Source organism: Triplophysa rosa, unplaced genomic scaffold (genome assembly GCF_024868665.1).
Source record: "Triplophysa rosa unplaced genomic scaffold, Trosa_1v2 scaffold353_ERROPOS49503+, whole genome shotgun sequence".
Taxonomy (NCBI): Eukaryota; Metazoa; Chordata; class Actinopteri; order Cypriniformes; family Nemacheilidae; genus Triplophysa; species Triplophysa rosa.
The window spans coordinates 21,085-44,990 of NW_026634359.1; the positions used below are offsets into that span (position 1 = coordinate 21,085).

The 23,906-nt window shown below is 46.7% G+C and overlaps 1 protein-coding gene and 1 pseudogene across 3 annotated transcripts; both read left to right on the forward strand.

Annotated features, from left to right (window-relative positions):
- Nucleotides 1-437, forward strand: part of LOC130550527 (olfactory receptor 52K2-like) — a 4,351-nt pseudogene extending 3,914 nt beyond the window's left edge.
- Nucleotides 438-3,850: 3,413 nt separating this feature from the next.
- Nucleotides 3,851-23,355, forward strand: LOC130550534 (uncharacterized). 3 transcript variants are annotated; one of them, XM_057328028.1, is made up of 4 exons: nucleotides 3,851-4,226; nucleotides 21,479-21,514; nucleotides 21,708-21,746; nucleotides 22,246-23,355. In XM_057328028.1, the coding sequence occupies exons 1-4, from the start codon at nucleotides 3,869-3,871 to the stop codon at nucleotides 22,323-22,325; spliced, it is 513 nt and encodes a 170-aa protein (XP_057184011.1). In that variant the 5' UTR covers nucleotides 3,851-3,868; the 3' UTR covers nucleotides 22,326-23,355. The 3 variants fall into 3 exon arrangements, with proteins under 3 accessions (XP_057184011.1, XP_057184012.1, XP_057184010.1); XM_057328029.1 differs by having other exon boundaries at nucleotides 22,249-23,355; XM_057328027.1 differs by lacking the exons at nucleotides 21,479-21,514; nucleotides 21,708-21,746; nucleotides 22,246-23,355 and adding an exon at nucleotides 13,804-14,144.
- Nucleotides 23,356-23,906: the final 551 nt, after the last annotated feature.

Sequence of the window (23,906 nt, forward strand, 5' to 3'; positions counted from 1 at the left end):
GTCAGAGGCCGGGATGCTCCCGTACTACGGAGCGAGGTCGCCACCCTTCTGGCGAAGGGTGCGATCGAGCCCGTCCCCTTAGCTGAGATGTCCAAGGGGTTTTACAGCCCTTACTTCATCGTCCCCAAAAAAGGCGGGGGGGGTGCGCCCCATCCTAGATCTGCGCATCCTGAACAGACACCTGCACAAGCTGCCTTTCAGGATGCTCACGCAGAAGCGCATCCTGGCATCCGTCAGATGTCAGGATTGGTTCATGGCAATCGACCTGAAGGACGCTTACTTTCATGTCTCGATTCTCCCTCGTCATCGCCCGTTCCTACGGTTCGCTTTTGAGGGTCGGGCATATCAGTACAGAGTCCTCCCCTTCGGTCTGTCTCTGTCTCCACGAGTCTTTACGAAGATAGTGTAGGCCACACTCTCTCCCCTCAGGGGGATAGGTGTGCGGGTACTCAACTATCTCGACGACTGGCTTATCTTGGCTCACTCGCGAGATCTGTTGTGTGCACACAGGGACCTGATGCTCCGGCACCTAGATCGGTTGGGACTACAGGTCAACCGAGAGAAGAGCATGCTCTCCCCCGTGCAGAGCATCCTCTATCTTTGTATGGAACTCAACTCTGTCACCATGACAGCGCGACTGTCCGCAGTACGTGCCCAGTCGGTGTTGAACTGCCTGGATCATTTCACGTAGTCGGCGGTTCCCCTGAAACTATTTCAGAGGCTCCTGGGACACATGGCATCCTCGGCGGCGGTGATACCCCTCGGGTTGATGCACATGAGGCCGCTTCAGCACTGGCTCCTGAGTCGAGTTCCTTGGAGAGCGTGGCACACCGGCAGCAGGCGGATGGTGATTACGCCTCGCTGCCGACGCACCCTAGCCCCGTGGTCTTCCATGGCCTTCCTTCGGGCAGGGGTACCTCTAGGGCAGGTTACAAGGCATGTCGTGGTGACAACAGCGCCTCCCTGCAGGGTTGGGGTGCAGTGTGCAACGGGCACGCAGTGTCCGTTGCACACTGCAGTGTCGGGGCTTTTGGACGCAGTGTCGGGGCTTTGGACGGGCCCCCGCCTGCGCTGGCATTTCAATTGCCTAGAGTTGTGGGCTGTGCTACTTGCATTGAAGAGGCTGCTGCCTCTCGTGCAGGGCAAGCACGTGCTGGTCCGGTCGGACAGCACTACTGCAGTAGCGTATATCAATCGTCAGGGTGGCGTTCACTCTCTGCAGTTAACACGACTTGCCCGACGCCTCCTCCGGTGGAGTCAGCAGGTGACCCGCTCCCTGCGTGCCACGTATATCCCAGGCGACCTGAACCAGACAGCCGACGCGCTCTCTCGTCAGTCTACGCCTCGCGGAGAGTGGCGACTCCACCCCCGCGCAGTCCAGCTCATTTGGGTGCAGTTCGGGCGGGCCCAGGTGGACCTGTTTGCCTCCCTCGAAACCACCCATTGCCCGCTTTGGTACTCTCTGACCGAGGGACCCCTCGGCACGGATGCCCTAGCGCACAGCTGGCCTCGGGACAAGCGGAAGTACGCCTTCCCCCCAGTGAGCCTCATTGCACAGACCCTGTGCAAGGTCAGGGTAGAGGAGCATCAAGTGTTACTCGTTGCGCCACACTGGCCCAACCTGACTTGGTTCTCGGAGCTAATGCTCTTGACGACAGATTCCCCCTGGCCGATTCCCCTGATGAAGGACCTGCTTTCCCAGGGGAAGGGCACGTTATGGCATCCCAGGTCAGACCTCTGGAACCTCCATGTCTGGCCCCTGGATGGGACGAGGAGATCCTGAGTGGTCTGCCCCCGGCGGTGGTAGCTACCATTTCTCAGGCTAGGGCACCTGCCACTAGGCGACTGTATGCCTACAAGTGGCGCCTCTTCTCGACCTGGTGTGCTTCTCGAGGAGAAGACCCACGGAGTTGTGCGATCGGGTCCTTGCTGTCCTTCCTACAAGAGAGACTCGAGACTAACCTCTCCTCCTCCACACTGAAAGTGTATGTAGCCGCCATTGCTGCTCATCACAACTCAGTTGCTGGGAAGTCTCTAGGGCAGCACGACCTGGTCATTAGATTCCTAAGGGGTGTGAGGAGGCGTAACCCGCCTCGTCCGCCCTCCATACCCTCTTGGGACTTGGATGTAGCCCTGTCAGGTCTCACCAGGCCCCCCTTCGAGCCCCTAGGAGATGCCTCTCTTCCTCATCTTACGATGAAGACGGTTCTCCTTCTGGCGCTCGCCTCCATCAAGAGGGTAGGGGATCTACAGGCTTTCTCCGTGTTCCCTGACTGCCTGGAATTCGGACCCAGGGATTCTCACGTTATCCTGAGACCTCGGCCCGGCTACGTGCCCAAGGTTCCCACCTCTCCCTTTCGGGACCAGGTGGTGAACTTACAGGCGCTCCCCACTGGGGAGGAAGACCCAACCCCGTCCGTGTTGTGTCCAGTACGCGCGCTGCGCCTCTACTTGCACCGCACACAGATTTTCAGGAGCTCGGATCAGCTCTTTGTCTGTTTCGGAGGTCAGCAACAGGGGAGAGCTGTCTCCAAGCAGAGGTTGGCCCACTGGATTGTGGACGCTGTCAAGGCAGCCTACCAATCCCTTAATATCCCGTGCCCCCTAGGAGTAAGGGCCCACTCCACCAGGGGTGTTGCCTCCTCTTGGGCCTTGGCACGGGGGGCTTCTCTCGCAGACATTTGTAGAGCTGCGGGTTGGGCTACACCCAACACCTTCGCGAGGTTTTATAACCTCCGCGTAGAGCCGGTGTCAGCCCGTGTCCTGCATGGCCACATGTAGGACCGGCAACTGGTAGGGTGTACGCCTGTTCGGTTCTTTTCCCCCTCTCTCGAGTGGGTCAGTATACCGATTAGCCTCCATTCTTTCCCCACTGGGCGAAGAACAGGCACTCTATCCATCACTAAGCAAGCACCCCCTGGGGCGGGCTGGGCAGAGCAGCCCTGCCCCTTACGGGTTCACCTGAGTTATTCGCCATAGCTCTAACCGGACCTAGTGCTACCAGACGTTGCAACTCCCCAGAGGGCGGTTCCGTCTGATGTATCCTCATGCTGGTTCCCACCTTGGTAACCCATGACCTCCCCGGGTGGACCTCCACCTCGCGGTGTTCTCTTCAGCCGCACTTTCTTCCCATGAGTTCTTCCCCATCGGTGAGACCATGTTGGTATCTCCACTATTCTCCTCCCTGCGGTAGGAAGTGGTCTCTGTAGCGCATCCCCCACTTGAGGAAGTAGCGCTTACCCAGTGCCTTACGGTTCCGGGCGGCTTCTCGCTGTTAGAGAAACAAGGCCGCCGCCTGTGAGGCCGAAGGTAGGGGCCTTCCCACCTTTCAAGAAAGCTCTGGGACCCCCTACCTACCCACTGGTAGGTTACAATTTCGCGGTAGCGTCACGGCTGACACGCCCAGGCCAGTCACCGTCGCTTCGTTGAGATTGTGACAGGGCACAGTGTTATGGCGTTTTCCATTGGAACCCCATCTGTCGGTTCGACACAACGTCGAGAGACCGACAGAAAGGGAACGTCTCGGTTACGTTTGTAACCTCGGTTCCCTGATGGAGGGAACGAGACGTTGTGTCCTCTTGCCACAACACGTGCTGTCCTCTGCAGCAGTCGTGAGAGGTCTCAGGCTCCTCAGAACTAAGGTGAATGAATGATGCACGCCGTCTCCCTTTTATACCCGGATGTCCGGGGCGGAGTCCGGCATGCAAATTTCATTTGCCAATTTTCATTGGCCTTTTCTAAGAGTCGGAAACGATTGGTTCTCAGGGACGAACCCCATCTGTCGGTTCGACACAACGTCTCGTTCCCTCCATCAGGGAACCGAGGTTACAAACGTAACCGAGACATGTTCTCCAGCACATTTGATCTGATGGATGTTCTTCTGTGTTTTTCTCTTCTATGTGCTGCTGTTATAAATGAAGAGAGGATCAAATCAGTGAAGTCTGGAGGTTCTGTTACTCTAAAGACTGGTGTTACTGAAATACAGACTGATGATGTGATTCAGTGGAGATTTGGAGATGAAGAAACTCCCATAGCTGAAATGACTGTAGGGGCTAAACCCTCATATGACTCGACTGATGAGAGATTCACTGACAGACTGAAGATGAACCCTTGGACTGGAGATCTTACCATCACACACATCACAGCTGAACTCTCTGGAGTTTATAGAGCAAAGATCAGCAGCAGCAGAGGAACAGAATACAGAAGATACAGGGTTGTCATCTCTGGTGAGTGGATTTGTTTCAGTGATTTATATCTGACATGATGATGAGAGATGATGCAATGACCAGAAGAGTTTTACACTAAACACTGTTAACATTTAACTTTATAGTTTCATTACACATCCATTGACTTTACACATAAAGAGTTTCCATTTACAATAAATGTGTTCATCATATCTTGGTTTATTCCTGTTCAGATGTTAAATTCTTTGGCTAAAGTCATGTTGTCAATGTCTGGATTAAGATGTTTCAGCCGCATTCAATATTTGATGATAGAATCTCTTTAAATCTGTTGTTTCTATTAATAATAATAACAATCTATATCATGTAAACATGTTGAAAGAGAGAGCTACAGTATAAGACTATTACAAACACACATATATACAGTGTTGGGTAAGTTGCTCTGAAAAAGTAATGAATTACTAGTTACTAATTACATATTCAATAGTGTAATTAGATTACTGTACAAATTATTCTCTCCAAAAAGTATTTAGTTACTTATTACTAATTACTTTCTATATCTTACATCAATCTTGATTAGTTAAGTGATTTAAGGATAGACATGAAATGGCTCTTTTAATTCAGTCAAATAAATAATATTAAACTACATAAAGTGGGACTTCCGGTGTGCTTAGACCAAGATAGCGGCATTACTTAATTGCTCCACACAGCCTTGCAGAATTTAATATAAATCCCCAAGTTATATTTACTAGTTCAACAGCAACCATGTCGAAAACCGTGTCGAACAAGGAGAGTGATATTTTCAAGCGTGCAAGAAGTTCGCAAAAACAGAAAAATGAGCCAACAACCGAAAACGAGGAGGAGGCTAGCATAGCCGCCGTGCTAACAGAGCTAAAGACACTTCGTGCGGAGTTCAGTGGATTTGGTTCCAAGCTAGACGGAATAGACGGACGGCTCTGCAAGATGGCCAACACCGTTGAGGCTCTAGAAAATAATATGAATGAGGTGAAGCAAGACCTAGCATCCAATATTGCACGGATGGAGGAAGCCAAAACACGCATCGTGTCAACAGAAGATAAGTTGGAGACCACCGCGGCGGACAAGCTGCAGGACGGATCACATACCTTGAATCCAAAGTTGAAGACTTGGAAAATCGGAGCCGGTGGAAGAATCTACGAATGTTTGGACTCAGAGAGGGAGAAGAGGGAAACCGACAAATGTTGGACTACGTGCAAGAGATGTTACCAGGCTGGCTGGGTACGGATAAATCCATTATGCTGGAAAGGGCTCACCGTACACTGGGCCCGGCAAAACCGAACCAAGACAGAGCAGTCCTCATACGCTTTCTGAAATTCCAAGACCGGGAATTTACGTTCCGCTGCTCCAAAATGCGTGACATTAAACATAATGGAAACAAACTCTCTTTCGCCCAAGACTTCTCCGCTGAGACAATGAGACAAAGACTTGAATTCAACGCAGTCAAGAAGCTGTTCCTTGATGCTGGCTCCTTCCGAGGGTTTCAACAAAATCCATGCAGGATAAGAATACTCCATAACGGTCAGATTCACCTCTTCTCGTCACCGGAGGATGTGGAGAAATTCCATCGCGGACTTTGAAGAAACAACATGGGTTTGTTTATAAATGGAGAATCAGCTGATGCCTTTTGACGAGGTACTGCTCTAAACAATGTTGAAGTAGTCTGTACTCTCTTATCCATAAACAAGTTACCTTACTCTATACAGTAGACATAAGGACATATATTACATAAGGAGTCCAGGAAACCTTTTGTTTATTTTAAAAAGATGTCATTCAACTATTTTCATTTATAGATATGGTACACGTGGGTACTATAGTTTAATTTAACTCAGTTATTTCCAGGACTCAACTTTAAACTTTATGGATGCTACCATAGACGGATAGCGTGGGTTTGTTTACATGGCGGGTTAATCAGCTGATGCCTTTCGAAAGGTCATTACCGTAAATATTGGAGAAAAGGACTAGAAAAGTTTGGACTGTATTTTCTAAGATGTTACCTCATTTATTGTGTAAAAGGCCCAGAAGTCTTACATTCACTTTTACTGGTTTGAGGCTTATCTTTCAACAAATAGGTGACAACTTATTATAATGTTTTGGGCACAGTGCTCGAAAGGAAAGCACGTTTTGATTGAATTCTCTGTCTTTTAAATACCATCATTTTTTTATTTTAAGGAAAAGTGAAAAGTCTTAATTTCTTTTAACTACGAAATTAAGAAACAACTTTTTTGGTTTCTATTATTATCATCATTATTAAGCTACTCTGCTCTTTTTGTTTGACATGTTTAGCTGCAATAACCATTCAGTTAGGGATATTGCTATTTGATCGTTTTGACTGCATGGTTTGTGGATGCCATTTGTGGCTTGCCTGGGATAGGTTTACCGGTGAAGCTGCTCCTCGGCAGGGCCGGACTTAAGAGGATGGGGGCCCCTGGGCTTGAGTTGTTTTCGGGGCCCCCGTACCATTTAAAATCATGTGTTTGTTAGCATTAGTAAATGTTTTTTCTCTCCAATGACTAACAATGACACGTGTTCATTGGTTTACACGTTTATAATGCTTGTTTTGACAGTGGGAGCCACAAGTGGTGCATTTATAGCGTGTAGGAAGTTTCAAACATACTTAAATGTAAAATCCAATCAACATTACAATATCAAGGGGACTAATATAGTTTTTGACATAATCATACAGCCCTACCATTATGTATTTTAAAATTAAAATTAAAGTTTGGGAAGCTCTTGTCAGGCTCCCAGGGACCGACAGGGAGGCTAGGGGTACGTTCTGCTTCATCGACCTCCCGGGGGTGGTTCGATGGCTGGCAGTACGGATCCCTCGCCGTGGGGGGGACCCCCGGGGAGGAGATCGGCTCTGCAGTTTTACCTGTCTGGCGAAGATGTAGCACAACGCACCATCGAATGAGAGTGCTTAGGCTGATGATTATCCTGACATTGGGTCTTGCCGCAACGTCGAGTTGCCGAACACCGTCGTGTAGAGGGTGAGAGCGGCTGTGATAATACCCAGACGATGATGTGGCACAAAGCACCGTCGATTGAGAGTGCTTAGGCTGCTGATTATCCTCGACATTGGGTCTCGCCGTGACGCAACGTCGAGTTGCCGAACACCGTCGTGTAGAGGGTGAGAGCGGCTGTGATAAACGCCCAGAGAGGAGAGAAAACTTTTAGAAAGGTATTCTCGAACTCCCTGGGGTCTTCCCATGAGGGCCGCATTGGCTTTCGCCGCGGCTGCTGATGGGGTGGTGGTCTCCTCTTCGATGTCTCGAAGAGGACCAGGGCTGCTGGGAAGCAGACGGTGCACGGGATCTCGGCGGCCAGAGGGCGGTCGAGTCGCGGCTGGGGAGGACATACGTGATATCCTCTGTCTGCTCCCTAACTGTCGAACCCGACAGTATCACCAAACAGCCCCCCCTTGCGAGATGGGTGCATCGAGAAAGCGGACTTTCTCAGAGTTACTCACCTGTGCAAGGTTCAGCCAGAGGTGTCTCTCCTGGACCACAAGTGTGGACATCGCCCGACCCAGGGCCCGCGCGATCACCTTGTTCGCCCGAGAGCGAGGTCGGTGAAGCCGCGGAGTTCCTGCATAAGCGCTGGGTCGGTCTTACCCTCGTGGAGCTCTCTCCGCGCATTGGCCTGCAGGAAGGCCATAGCATGGAGAGAGGGGACAGCTTGGCCCGCAGCAGAGTAAGCTCTCGACACCTCAGATGCCGAAAAGCCTACGTGCTTTGGACGGGAGTTTAGGTCGAGCCCCGGGGGACATCGACGTATCCTCTAGCTGCCCCACCATCGAGGGAAGAAAGGGTGATGGAACTAGTTGACGTGTACGCGCCGAAGGGGGCGTTCCAGGTCGTACTAGGTTCCTCATGCACTTCCGGGGGAACACGGCACTGAGGGCGAGTGCGGCTTGGAGCCGCTCTCAAGCCCGATGTACCGTGTATCCAGCCGCGAGCGTTGGGAGAGGCAGTGCGGTGCACCGCAACCCAAAGCCGGCGGCCCGGGAAAGCATGGCTGACATTTCGACATCCGCTTCTTCCTGATCTCGACCCCCCGAGGGAGGGAGCTTCAAGGAATCGTCGGAGTCTGATGCCAGTAAGTCACCCTCCGATGCTGCAACAGACACCTCATCATCACGTACCGTGTCCGATACGTGAATTGAGGAATAAGACGGCGGACCGTCTTATGGGGAACGGTCAGACGAGCAAGCGAGGTGCGAACGGTCCGCGAGCCAGTGGCTGACGGATTAGCGCTCCAGAATCCCATATCACCCTCGCTGCTCGCCGTGCGGGCGGAGGGCCGTAGCCTCCGTCACGGACGGGAAGCAGACAAGGTGGTGGCTGAGTCCCGTGGAGAAACAGCCACCCGTGACGCAACGTCTGAATCGTCAGCCGCCCGCAGTGCGGGCAGACGTATCCACAACTGCCCAGCGTACGAAGCAGACATCGTGTCCGTCCCTCCTCGATGAGTGTGGCACCCAAGAGAACAGCGGGACATGCCACGCTGGAGAAATTTGCTCTTTTAGAGAAAAACTCGAACACTTCTGGAACCGCCGAGACGCCCAGGGGAAGTCGCTGCAGGAAGGGACAGTCCGCTGCACCACGTCGTAGACCGGCAATGTAAGCTTGCTAAGCAGAAGATCTTCATACGAAGGCTCCGAAGAACAAAAGGTGAATGAATGAGGCACGCCGTCTCCCTTTTATACCCGGATTCCGGGGGCGGAGTCCGGCATGCAAATTTCATTCGCCAATTTTCATTGGCCTTTTCTAAGAAGTCGGAAGCGATTGGTTCTCAGGGACGAACCCCATCTGTCGGTTCGACACAACTGTCGAGAGACCGACAGAAAGGGAACCTATCTAGGCCACTTGTCGCATCTAATACATAAGTTATCAGATAAGCAGAGCCGATACAGTTTGAGTGACATTAGTGCTTTTTTTTGGAGCGTAGTATGCTAGCTCGAATGCGCCTCTTTACAGTTGTAATAAATTCTGGTCTCTTCGCAGAGTCTACTGACAAACATGACACTATCATGGTTTACGAGATTCTGTTTAATCAAAACTATGTATCTTTTCATGAGTTTCTGTTCGTAAATAAATCAGTTTAACTTTGTATTGCTAGTACTTTGAGAGACTCGTTATTGTATATGAAGTGCTGGATGATATTCTGCTTAGTAGTATTATCTGTAAATAGATATTGTCAAATCTATCATATAGTGCTGTTTCACTTTGTTTTTACTAACTTGTAGTAAAATGATTAACTTGAGTCTCAGCTAATTTTGATTCATTGATGGAATGTTATTTCTGTGCCGTAGTTCGTCTGTTATAATGTACTATTACTTCGTATATATCAGATGAGGTGAAAATAAGTGAGTCGTCTGTTGGCCAGCCTGTTGCTCTTGGATTCTTTGATGTTTCCTTATTGCCTGTGTTATATTGAAGAAGGATCAGCTAAGCTGGAGTGTCTCTTGTTACTCTTACTGCATGTACTATACTACATAGATTCGTGGAGATTTGGAGAGTGACAGAAACATCTCATATGCTGTAAGTGACTTGTAGGGGACTTAAACCCTCATATGCTCGACTGATGAGAGATTCACTGAACAGACTGAAGATGACATCAAAGATCTGGACGATCCTCACATCACACACATTCACATCTGAACTCTCTGGAGTGTTCTTATTAATTGGAGCAAAGATAGAGTCAGGGTTAGAATGCAGTAGACGGCATACGATATACAGAAGATACAGAGGATTTGAGCATCGATTTGTACTGAATTTGTTAATTTTGTGTTCTGTGTTTATATCCTTACTGATGAATGAGAGATATTGTCCAATAGTACGAGGATACAGTAGTATTTACACAGTAACACTGCAGTAAATATTCCTACTATATGTTTCATGTCAGAATCCTTTACTATGAATACAGTGACAATAGAAAGGGACTTAATTTCAATAGTACACTCAGTATTGTTTATTCTGATGTTCAATTTTAAATCTTGGCTGACATTTTATTGTCAATTGATGTCAGCCACAAGTTTTGTGGAGACTTCTCTTGCAAGATATTGTTCTATCTAAACTAATAACTGTAAAAATAAAAGCAACTATGGAATAAGATTCATGATACATCAGCACAGATAAGATCCTGACCATCATTAGTTGATTCATGTTATCTGCAGGAGGTGGACAGTAACAAAGTAAATTTACCTGAGTACTGTACTTAAGTACACTTTTTGAGTATCTGTACTTTACTTGAGTATTATTTTTCTGAGTACTTGTACTTTAACTTCACTACATTTGAAAGACAAATATCATACTTTTTACTCCACTACATTTATAAAAAGGTCCAAAAGTAGAAAATGGTTTCTATGCAGCGGGGTTTCCTGTGTGCGCAATTTATCTGGCTTGCGATCTGCCAGGACCTTTTACTGTTGCCAAGTATTTCAGTTTTTCTATGCTCGCGTTTTCCGGCAAGCTTTGAATGGCCATTTGGCAGATTTTAACGCAAATCTGGCAACTCTGGGATCTTCCCCGCTAAACTAATGTAAACGTAGGCGCTGCTACACCGTTGATAGCGCTCTAAAAAGGCAAATAGAACAATAAAAGACGAAAAAGGCACATGTTAAAGTGTGGTGTAATCATCTGTGGGTTACGATCAGTCAAAGATCGTAGAAACATTGTCATGAAAATGATCGGCATAACGCTAAAGGTAAATAAGCATCACATACACCTTGAGCTACGCGTGCGTGTTAACTTCTGATCTGCTGCTGTATCATTTAAAGCGATTTGGAAAATGAATGATGTTTTTACTGAAGTAACTATAGTTGAAGTATTCCTGTTGAAATAAAAACAATAGACCCTGCACAAAATACAATAAAATGTAATGGATTTAATGGTTATAATGGGAATTGTACTATGGATACTTGTTGTCTACTTGTATGTGATGGATTCTATTGGTGGGATGGTAAATCCTATTGGAATAAAACCCAAAACACACTACAAAGAGGAATTTAATTTAAAAATCTCATTCTATTAAAAAATTCATTGTTTTTTTCAGCAGGGATGGTATTTGCAGTAAAACCACAGTATCCACAAATTTACCATTTTCTATATATAGGAACCATACTCAATTAATAATCTTTAGTAAAACCACAGCAACTAAAAATACCATAGTTTCATTATACTAGCTATAGTTTATTTTGTAGTTAAATTATGGTAATACAAATGGTAATAAATCCAACAAACACATGGCTTCTACACTTACTATTTACAAGAACCTTACTACTTACTGGTAAATTGCTGCTAAAACTGGTAAAGGGAATATACAAAATAAAAGAACACGGCTCATAAATACATATAGGCCTAGNTTTATTGATCCATAATAAGAAAACTACTAAAAAGTAACAAATGTGTGTGTTTTGCCTGTATTTCTGGAGGATCTTGAGAGATTATACGTCTCGGATCTAAAATTTGGGAACACCTGCATTAACATGAAACCAACAATGAGCAATACAGTTGTCAGCATTTATTAATCTTGTTTATTGTTAGTTAATGCCAAATACAATTGTTCATGTTAGTTCATGGTGCATGTTCAATGTTTTTAAAAACATTAGTAAATACTGAAAATAAAGATGAACAAATGCAGACATGTAATCTAATGCTTAACTAATGTTAACAAATGCAACGGTGTAAAGTGTTAAAAATATATTAGTATTCTATTGCAATTCCATCAGTAAAGCATATGACAGATCTATGAGTTTGAAATGCACATTAAAATTGTATTCATATAATGAGAGAAACGTCTTATTATGGCTTAAATAGTTTCATAATAATGAGATGGGTCCATAGTTTTGTAAGGTCTAGTTAACTGAGGTTGTGCAGGGCAAATAGGGCACCCCTCTGTTATAAATCGTTTTAATTACTTTATATCTAACATAACATCATTTTCATGTCAAATTCTTAAATGTAAATCTAAGAGACTGTTTAATGCAGCTCACAGGCCATGAATCCATGAATGGTATATCTGCAAGGTATCATCTTAATTTAGCATTTACATTTTGCCAGAGATCTCAACGTCAGACATGAAATAACTATCTAAACGCGTTTGAAAAAGCACGAGCAGTTTGTCCCTTCACGCGTCCCGTAGTTCGGTTGTTTTAACTTTGTTTATTAGTTAGCAGAATGTTTTCATTTTTATATTTACATGGATGGATTTAACAGTGTTTGCATATTATTTACAAGAACCGCTTATGGCACAGAACGGGAGATATTAGAAATAAACTCTATATTACCAGTTTTTATTCAGAGATGTCTGCAGAACACAACACTTTTCATACACGTTTTTTGTAAAAGCATGAAGAAAGTGTAACAACAACAACAACAACAAAGCTAGTAGACTCTACTGCATCTACCTGTCGATGAACCGATCTGTCGTGTTCAGTGAGCGGACACAGACTGTGAGGAGCGAGCGTCAAATGGAAAACGCGGAGTGGAATCATATAGCGGTGTATTCAAGAGAATTTTTTTCGCGGGGATGTGAATCCTCTCTACTCTATTTCGCCTACCAAAGACGGGCGCCAGCCTGTGAGGGCAAATGGGCAGCGGCTCAAGCCACAGAGGCCACCCCGTGAACGCGTTCCGGCTCCCGTCGGTCCGGAGTTTCAAAGGAGAAATAACTGAAATAAAACCGGAGGGTGGCGGCCTGGCGGGAGATGGTGCCAGGTATGCTGTGGATTACTCTGCCTAAAGATCAAGGTGTGGTGCCATGGGTGTAAAGAATCATTATTTCCTAAATGCTGTTCTTTTGCGTTCTTGTCTCTCAGTTTTTGGTTTTCTTTAAGCGCGGCACTGCGATTGCGCTTGTCAGCCATTAGAACAAGCGTCTTAAGAGCAGACAGGTTTCAACTGAGGTAAACATGAGGATAGAAACCACAAATGACCAATCAGGAAACGCCAACATGACTGACGGAACGTTTAGCCAATTAAATCGACATCATTCCCTACATAAGGCAGTGCTATTGAACCTTGGTAGGCCAATGCACAAAGTTTAAATGAAAAATAAAATGATGGCATATAACTAAACAAATCAAATGAACGAGAGCAGGCGGCCCCCTGAAGGGCGGGGCCCCTGGGCTGGAGCCCAGTCAAGGCCAATGGTAAGTCCGGCCTTGCTCTCTTATGTGGATCAGCGTTAACACAGTTTAACCGCATGCGTAAAGCAGAGCGTAGGTGGAAGCAGCAGGTATGAGGGGCGTGTAGGCCTTAATTATTGAAAAGACTCTTACAAACACTAGTGAAATAAAACCATCGATCGAACTTAGTGAAATTAATTCATACGTATTACGGAAATGACTCTTACAAACACTAGTGAAATAAAACCATCGATCGAACTTAGTGAAATTCATTCATACGTATTACTGAAATGACTCTTACAAACACTATTGAAAGTTCGATCGATGGTTTTATTTCACTATGTTTGTAAGAGTCATTTCAGTAATACAGTACTGAATGGTCACTATTGTTCATAATGTTCTGTGTGTTTCTGACAGTATATCATCACATTGACTCATGTTTTCTGTGTGTTTCAGTGATCGCTTATGAGGGAGAATCTGTCACTCTAAACACTGAGAGTGAAATACAGAGAGACAGTGAGATCAAGTGGATCTCTGAAGATAAAACCATTCTGGTCACTGGAAAGAATGGAGTCGTCAGAGAGACCAAATGTACAGATGATGAGAGATTCAGAGACAGACTGAAGATGAATCATCAGACTGGAGATCTCACCATCACAGACACCAGACAGACAGATGCTGGACTTTACACATTACAGATCAACAGTGATGGAAAGATCTCAAACAGAATATTCTGTGTTTATGTCCGCGGTGAGTAACTCAAGATATGAATTATTATATCAGACACAATCATTCATAAACTGACTCACTTCAGAGCAGCTTCACAAGCTTGTGTGTGATGTTAGAAAACCATTTGATCTCCAGCTGACTGAAGAAATGACAAACATGTGAAAACGTCTCGGTTACGTTTGTAACCTCGGTTCCCTGATGGAGGGAACGAGACGTTGTGTCGAACCGACAGATGGGGTTCGTCCTTGAGAACCAATCTTCCGACTCTTAGAAAAGGCCAATGAAAATTGGCAATGAAATTTGCATGCCGGACTCCGCCCCGGAATCCGGGTATAAAAGGGAGACGGCGTGCTCATTCATTCACCTTAGTTCTGAGGAGCCTGAGACCTCTCACGACTGCTGCAGGGACACACGTGTTGTGGCAAGAGGACACAACGTCTCGTTCCCTCCATCAGGGAACCGAGGTTACAAACGTAACCGAGACGTTCCCTTTCTGTCGGTCTCTCGACGTTGTGTCGAACCGACAGATGGGGTTCCAATGGAAAACGCCATAACACTGTGCCCTGTCACAATCTCAAGAAGCGACGGTGACTGGCCTGGGCGTGTCAGCCGTGAAGCTACCGCGAAATTGTAACCTACCAGTGGGTAGGTAGGGGGCCCAGAGCTTTCTTGAAAGGTGGGAAGGCCCCTACCTTCGGCCTCACAGGCGGCGGCCTTGTTTCTCTAACAGCGAGAAGCCGCCCGGAACCGTAAGGCCACTGGGTAAGCGCTACTTCTCAAGCGGGGGATGCGCTACAGAGACCACTTCCTACCCAGGGAGGAGATAGTGGAGATACCAACATGGTCTCACCGATGGGGGAGAACTCATGGGAAGAAAGTGCGGACTGAAGGAGTTAACCGCGAGGTGGAGGTCCACCTGGAGGTCATGGGTTACCAAGGTGGGAACCAGCATGAGGATACATCAGACGGAACCGCCCTCTGGGGGGTTGCAACGTCTGGTAGCACTAGGTCCGGTTAGAGCTATGTGCGAATAACTCAGGTGATACCCGGCCTAAGGGGCAGGGCTGCTCTGCCCAGCCCGCCCCAGGAGGTGCTTGCTTAGTGATGGATGGAGTGCCTGTTCTTCCCCAGTGGGGAAGAAGGGAGGCTAAATCGGTATACTGACCCCCTAGGGAGGACGCAAGGCGTACACCCTACCGGTGCCGGTCTTGCCTGTGCCCGCAGACCGCGCGACCGGTTTTACGCGAAGGTGTAACCTCGCGAAGGTGTGGGTGTAGCCCAACCCGCAGCTCTGCAATGTCTGCAGAGAGGCCCCGGCCAGGCCCAGAGGAGGCACCCGGTGGAGGGCCTCACTCCTAGGGGCGAGGCGAATAGGAAGGTAAGCTGCCTTGACGGCGTCCATGATCCAGTGGCCAACTCTGTTTGAGACAGCCCTCCCCTGCTGATCTCCAAAACAGACAAAGAGCTGCTCGAGCTCTGCGGCTCTGGTGCGGTCAAGAGAGGCGCAGCGCGTACTGGACACAACACGGAGGGGTTGGGTCTTCCTCCCCGGTGGGGAGCGCCTGTAAGTTCACCACCTGGTCCGGGGGAGGGTGGGAACTTTGGGCACGTAGCCGGGCCGGGGTCTCAGGATACGTGAGAATCCGGGCCCGATTCTAGGCATCGGGACACGGAGAAGCTTGTAGTCCCTACCCTCTTGATGGAGGCGCCCCCGAGAGCCGTCTTCATCGTGAAGATGAGAAAGAGCGGCATCTCCAGGGGCTCCAGGACCGCATCAAGGTCTAAGAGGGTAGGAGGTGCGGGAGGGGTTACGCCTTCCCGCCCCTTAGGAATCAAATGACAGGTGTGCTGCCTAGAGACTACCAGCAACTGGGTGTGATGAGCGGCAAGCGGCTACATACACTTCAGTGTGGAAGGGGAGAGATTATTCTCGAGTCTCTCTTGTAGGAAGGACGCACGGACCCGATCAAGCAACTCCGGGGTCTTCTCTTCGAGAAGCACACCAGGTCGAGAAGAGGCACCACTTGAGGCGTACGTCCCTAGTGGCCAGGGCCCTAGCCTGAGATGGTACTTACACCGCCGGGGGTAGCCACTCAGGATCTCCTCGTTCCGTCCAGGGGCCAGACATGGAGGTTCCAGAGGTCTGCCTGGGATGCCATAACGTGCCCTTCCCCTGGGAAAGCAGGTCCTTCGTCAGGGGAATCGGCCAAGGGGGGAGCTGTCGTCAAGAGCATTAGCTCCGAGAACCAAGTCCGGTTGGGCCAGTATGGCGCAACTAGTAACACTTGATGCTCCTCTTCCCTGACCTTGCACAGGGTCTGTGCAATGAGGCTCACTGGGGGAAGGCGTACTTCCGCTTGTCCCCGGCCAGCTGTGCGCTAGAGCCTCCGTGCCGAGGGTCAGGGAGTACCAGCGGCAATGGGTGGTGTCCAGGGAGGCGAAGGGGTCACCTGAGCCCGCCCGAACTGCCCCAATGAGCTGGCTACGCGGGGGTGGAGTCGCCACTCTCCGCGAGGCGTAACTGACGAGAGAGCCTCGGCTGTCTGGTTCAGGTCACCTGGGATATAGTGTGGCCCTGCGGACTCCACGGAGGAGGCGTCGGGCGAGTCGTGTTAGCTGCATAAGCGAACGCCACCCTGCGTTAAAAACGCTACGGCAGTTGTGCAGTCCGACCGGACCAGCACGTGCTTGTCTGCACGAGAGGTGAAGCCCCTTCATGCGGGTAGCACACCAACAACTCTAGGCAATTGATATGCCTGCGCAGGCGGGGGCCCGTCCATCGCCCTGACACTGCGTGCCCGTTGCACACTGCACCCCAACCCTGCAGGGAGGCGTCTGTCGACCCGACGCTCTCGTACCTGCCCAGAGGGACCCCCCGTGAGAAAGGCATTGAAGACCAGGGGTTAGGGTGCGTCGGCAGAAGCGTAATCACCATCCGCCTGCTGCCGGTGTGCCACGCTCTCCAGGGAACTCGACTCTGTAGCCAGTGTTGGAGCGGTCTCATGTGCATCAACCTGAGGGGTATCACCACCGCGAGGATGCCATGTGTCCCAGGAGCCTCTAATTTCGGCCGCGACTGCTTGAAATGATCCAGGCAGTTCAACACTGACTGAGCGCAGTCGCGCTGTAATGGAGACAGAGTTGAGTTCCATACCAAAAAAGAGGATGCTCTGCACAGGGAGAGCTGCTCTTTTTCGGTTGACCTGTGGTCCCAATCGATCTAGGTGCCGAAGCACAGGTCCCTGTGTGTACAAACAGATCTCCGAGTGGTCAAGATAGCCAGTCGTCGAGATAGTTAGTACCCGCACACCTCTCTCCCTGAGGGGAGGAGGGCGGCTTCCACGATCTTCGTAAGACTCGTGGGGACAGGGACAGACCGAAGGGGAGGACTCTGTACTAATATGCCTGACCCTCGAAAGCGAACCGTAGGAACGGGCGATGACGAGGGAGAAAGAGACATGAGAGTAAGCTCCTTCAGGTCGATTGCCATGAATCCATCTTGACATCTGACAGATGCCAGGATGGCTTCCGCGTGAGCATCCTGAACGGCAGCTTGAGTAGGTGCCTGTTCAGGTACGCAGATCTAGCGACCCCCGCTCTTTTGGGGACGATGAAGTACGGGTGTAAACCCGTTGAACATTTCGGCTAGAGGGACGAGCACGATCGCTTCCTCACCAGAGGGGTGGCGACCTCGGCCCGAAGCACGGGACATCCTGCCTCTGCTGAGGTAAGAGGATGCCCCGAAACTTGGGTGGGCGTCCGGGGAGTGGATCGCGTAGCCGAGACGGACCGTATCCCGTAGTCACCGTGACGGTTTGGGAAGCTCTTGTCAGGCTCCCAGGGACCGACAGGGAGGCTAGGGGTACGTTCTGCTTCATCGACCTCCCGGGGGTGGTTGATGGCTGGCAGTACGGATCCCTCGCCGTGGGGGGGACCCCCGGGGAGGAGATCGGCTCTGCAGTTTTACCTGTCTGGCGAAGATGTAGCACAACGCACCATCGAATGAGAGTGCTTGGGCTGATGATTATCCTCGACATTGGGTCTGCCGCAACGTCGAGTTGCCGAACACCGTCGTGTAGAGGGTGAGAGCGGCTGTGATAATACCCAGACGATGATGTGGCACAAAGCACCGTCGATTGAGAGTGCTTAGGCTGCTGATTATCCTCGACATTGGGTCTCCCGTGACGCAACGTCGAGTTGCCGAACACCGTCGTGTAGAGGGTGAGAGCGGCTGTGATAAACGCCCAGAGAGGGAGAAAACTTTTAGAAAGGTATTCTCGAACTCCCTGGGGTCTTCCCATGAGGGCCGCATTGGCTTTCCCGCGGCTGCTGATGGGGTGGTGGTCTCCTCTTCGATGTCTCGAAGAGGACCAGGGCTGCTGGGAAGCAGACGGTGCACGGGATCTCGGCGGCCAGAGGGCGGTCGAGTCGCGGCTGGGGAGGACATACGTGATTCCTCTGTCTGCTCCCTAACTGTCGAACCCGACAGTATCACCAAACAGCCCCCCCTTGCGAGATGGGTGCATCGAGAAAGCGGACTTTCTCAGAGTTACTCACCTGTGCAAGGTTCAGCCAGAGGTGTCTCTCCTGGACCACAAGTGTGGACATCGCCCGACCCAGGGCCCGCGCGATCACCTTGTTCGCCCGAGAGCGAGGTCGGTGAAGCCGCGGAGTTCCTGCATAAGCGCTGGGTCGGTCTTACCCTCGTGGAGCTCTCTCCGCGCATTGGCCTGCAGGAAGGCCATAGCATGGAGAGAGGGGACAGCTTGGTCCGCAGCAGAGTAAGCTCTCGACACCTCAGATGCCGAAAAGCCTACGTGCTTTGGACGGGAGTTTAGGTCGAGCCCGGGGGGACATCGACGTATCCTCTAGCTGCCCCACCATCGAGGGAAGAAAGGGTGATGGAACTAGTTGACGTGTACGCGCCGAAGGGGGCGTTCCAGGTCGTACTAGGTTCCTCATGCACTTCCGGGGGAACACGGCACTGAGGCGAGTGCGGCTTGGAGCCGCTCTCAAGCCCGATGTACCGTGTATCCAGCCGCGAGCGTTGGGAGAGGCAGTGCGGTGCACGCAACCCAAAGCCGGCGGCCCGGGAAAGCATGGCTGACATTTCGACATCCGCTTCTTCCTGATCTCGACCCCCCGAGGGAGGGAGCTTCAAGGAATCGTCGGAGTCTGATGCCAGTAAGTCACCCTCCGATGCTGCAACAGACACCTCATCATCACGTACCGTGTCCGATACGTGATTGAGGAATAAGACGGCGGACCGTCTTATGGGGAACGGTCAGGGGGCTAATGAGGATAATTAGGCTAAATGATCATACAGGATTATATCTAAACTAAACATATATGTGCTAAACATATAAAGCTCTTAAAGGAGTTGCTCACTGCAAAATTTGCCCCCATTTACTTTCCATAGTAGGAATAAAAACTACTATGGAAAGTCAATGGGGGCAGATTTTGAAGTGAACTACTCCTTTAATACCACTGATACTGTGAGCTACTCAGTGTGTTCAGTAGGTTGCTTCAGAGGCATAAGGTATACGACAATAAAACAATGCACCACTGACAAAGGAAATTTACTTTTAATACTTGAGTACTTTTAAAAGCACGTACTTCTGTACTTTTACTTAAGTAAGAATCTGTCTTCACAACTTTTACTTGTAGTGGAGTAATATTTGACCAGTAGTATCTGTACTTTCACTCAAGTAAGGAAGTTGTGTACTTCGTCCACCTCTGACTAAATGTGACGATACACCCTGATGCGCGTGAAATGATCATTGCATCGTACTGTTTACCGAGCGCTTACACAGATACACACGGAAGCGTTTTATTTTGACTTTGATAAACTTTCAAACGCTTTTGTGTGTATCTGTAAGTGCTCTGTAGAGAGTGCTATGCAATGATCATTTCACGCGCTTCTGGGTTTGGTTGCTCAAGCGCTTGGTAAGGAGCCATTTGAAGACATATCCGATGACCTTAGAAACACAATGGCCAATCAGAGGTCTTTCATAATCTGTTCCAACAGCGCTCAAAATGATAGCGGGAAATGCAAGTATCGTCACTTTTAGTACCGACTGGTACCGAAGTTTGGTATCTTGACAACACTAATATCATGTTTACATGTTGAGCGAGAGAGCTACAGTATAAGATTACAAACACACACATATATTGTCTCTTATGATAACTGGTAAAATCCCAGCAAACGGAGCGGTTATATTTCAGTGATATCACACGAGTAGACGAGCACACTGTTGATGGAGCAGTAAAGAACACCAGCAGCTTTATACTGCAGCTACAGACTGGTGTGAGTCAAAGACTGGGTTTGATGTGCTGTGAGACCAGTGTCAAACACCTTCATGATTACTGGTGTTACTGGTGTTTAGGGTGGGATGATGGCTGATGTCATTGTGTGGTGTTCACATACACAGAGTAAATACACAAGAGTGAATGAGTAGAGACTACATGATCAGTGTTGAGTGAACCGTCTCTTAAAGGAACAAAAAAACATTCATTATTATTTATCTAATCAATGATAAATGTGCAGATGTGTTTCCCGGACAGGGTTTAAACATTTAAGTTAGTCTGGAACTATAGGCTTGAGTTGTCTTGATCGACAACAACTTACACTGACACATCTTAACATATATCAGTGCCATTGTTTTGTCTGAAGATGCACACCAGTAAGGTTTGTTTGTAAAGTATGTTTTTAAAAACGACTTCAATATTCTAATTTAACTAAAACCAAGTCCTGGTTTAAAATAATCCCTGTCCAGGAAACCACCCCATATTAGATTATTAAATGAATAAATAAGATTATCTTTACACTTGTTTAAAAACTGAGTTTGTTTACCTGAACACTCAGTCTGATCCAAATTTGTCGGTTTTACACCAGGAAAGATTTGAATAGCTGCAATAAAAATGCAAATTTTGATATAATAATTAACTTCATCTGATATCATCATTCTCTATAAACTATTGATGATGTTAAAGAAACATGATTTTATTATATTTCTCTGAATTTTAGTGAAATCTGTTCCACTGTGTTGTGTTGATTTGTGTAAGGAAAAGGCATCCCAGTCATTACAGTGAACACAAACTAGACACATTTAATTCATTAAAAGCTCATTTTTTCACTTTTATTGTGTGTTTAATTGATCAGAGTAGGTAGTAAATGCATAATTCTCTCCATTAGTTGATAAAGTGAGTTGAGTCTGATATTCACACGGTTAATAAATCAAGTCTTGTTTATTATTGTAGTGCTTCACAATAAACGGCTTCATTTCAATGTGTGATGATATAAACTCAAGTGATTCTAGAGCTGACTGAAGACATGACTGTGTGTTCACACTAACACATGTTCACATGTTCATATGTTTCATGTGTGTGTGATTCTTTACAGACGGTCGTCCTCCAAATCAGATCAAGAAGAACTCAGGTGAGATTCTGTACAGCTGTGAATTTCTGCCACGTTCTGACTCACAAAATCTGTCTGAATTGTGTTTGTTTGCTCTTCAACTCTTCTCTTAAAAGTGACATTTGGCAGCTGATCTGTGATAACTGTTTCTGTGCAAGATTTGGGATTTTTGCGGATGTTAAATTTCTAATGAACTAAATGTTTGTTCAAACAGACACTGGTGATGGAACAGAACTGAACAAACGGAGATCAGGTAACAAATCACAATTTATATTCCATTTCATAATGAAAAACTGTGTTTTGAAGCGTTTACAGTGAGATTTCAGTCCTGAAGTTTCTGTAAACACTGAAAACTGTTCTATTAGACTTAAGCATGTGTTCAAAACTGTCCTGAGTAGTTTAAATGATTTATGATTGAGTTATTTAAAGGGTTCATTTTATAATGTGAAAGCTAACTTGTCATTTAATTTGTAACATATGGTATATTTATGTGAGTATACTTTCAAACATTTATATTTAGCAGTCTGAGTCTGTTTAATCTGCTCACATCTTTCACATGAATGAATGTTGATTTGTGCACTTCAGTGAAGTGAAAGAACAATTATTGAAAGAATGTAGAGATTTAATTTATATTTATTTATTTAGAAATAAAACAATGCATAACTCTATTGCTGATACTTTGTTTAAATTATTCTGTAAATGTTATTTCTATGGCAAATTGTTAACATTTCATCTCTTTCTGAATGATTCAGCAGGAACTAAAGGAAAAGCATCAACAACTGTTGTGGTACCTTTACTGAATGAAGCAGAAGATAGATGTTTGATCAGCTGATAGATGCTCAACATCACATCTGTCACATCATCAACATCTACAGTATCACTACTGTTTCACTACTTCATGATCCGTCCTCTTTAAAAGATCAACTCATGTGTGTTGTTGAGCTCTAGTGATAAATGTTTTTAAAGCTAAAGTTACACGGTTTTTATATACAACATAAACTTTCATTTATTTGTCGTTGACATTGATCAATGATCAGAATGTTTATCTTTTTATATTTCATGTCTGTTACTCACTGCATATCATGTTATCAGTTTGACTCTCATGTGTTTGATATTGTGTGATTATAAACAGTATTGATTTAATATCTGATGATGATGAAATATCAGATAAACATGAAGAACATCTTCAGTCTTTCTTTAACACGTCTCTAATCTGCTTTTATACACTTTTATATAACAACTAACACCAAAAACAAGTTCATGTTGATGACAATCTGTGTTTATCATGTGAAGAAGATTCTAGAAAATACACGTGAGAAACATCTTGACCATCAGTGTTAGATTGTGATGTCTGTTCTGTTTTTATTGTTAAAGATTATTTTAGTGTTTCATTTACAGTATTATTTGATTCAATATGTGCCTATATTGTATTTTTGTAACTCAACTGTTTTTTGCTTAAGAAAATCTGTTCTCTGATCAGATCTGAGTGTAAACCTTGTAAATGTGAATTCAGACTCTCAGTACAGATAAAAAAACTTCATGAAGCACTTGACTGAATAACTCCTACCTTATTGCTCTTGAAAGAATAGCTTTGTACAAAAGCAAAAAATGTGACACAGTTATAATTGTGTTGTGTTCTGCTTTGAATGAATCTCATTTTTATTTGACTGCTGATATCAGCTAAATGAAAACAGTATTGATAAGTGTTTGCGTCTGATCATTTCTGTCCTCTGGTGGATACACTGATCATTTAGTAATGGCTGTTTTAACAGTAAACACATGCTAGTTTTGTTTAACATGCTTCAATGTGTTTAACTATATACACAATGTATGTCATTATTAATAAACAAATAAAACGTCAATTAAAATGTGTGGATTTTTGTGTTTGCTGATAAATGTGTGACTTGTGATTTCGGTGGGAAATCTGATAAGAGAGCAGAACTACAGATTTTATAAATGACATACACAACACATATCCACCCCTTATGAATGTTCTGAATATATTTTTTAAAGATAATTCACAGATTTTCACAAGGGTTTAATAATTATGGAAACCCAGGAATAAAACCATACATATACTAAACTCTGAATAAAAAAAGTGTCAAGAGTTCAAACATTTCAATGTTCAAACATTTTGGATGAAAGTCTGTTAAATGAATAAAAGTAAATTGACTATAAACCTATTCTCAACCATATATCTTTATCATCCATTTTTTACAAGTAGTTTCAATTAAATCATACATTTCAGTATTTAAAATCTTTCATTTCAGTATTATGGATAACAGTTGAGTACTGTATACTGAAATCATCTTGGTTACGGATGTAACCTCGGTTCCCTGATGGAGGGAACGAGACGTTGTGTCGAACCGACAGAATGGGGTTCCTATGGAAAACGCCACAGCCGCGTCACAAT

Coding starts and splice junctions, on each gene's coding strand:
- LOC130550534 (XM_057328027.1), top strand. CDS start 3,869: ATGGATGTTCTTCTGTGTTTTTCTCTTCTATGTGCTGCTGTTATAAAT. Junction 4,227..13,803: donor ATACAGGGTTGTCATCTCTG/GTGAGTGGATTT, acceptor TGTGTGTTTCAG/TGATCGCTTATGAGGGAGAA.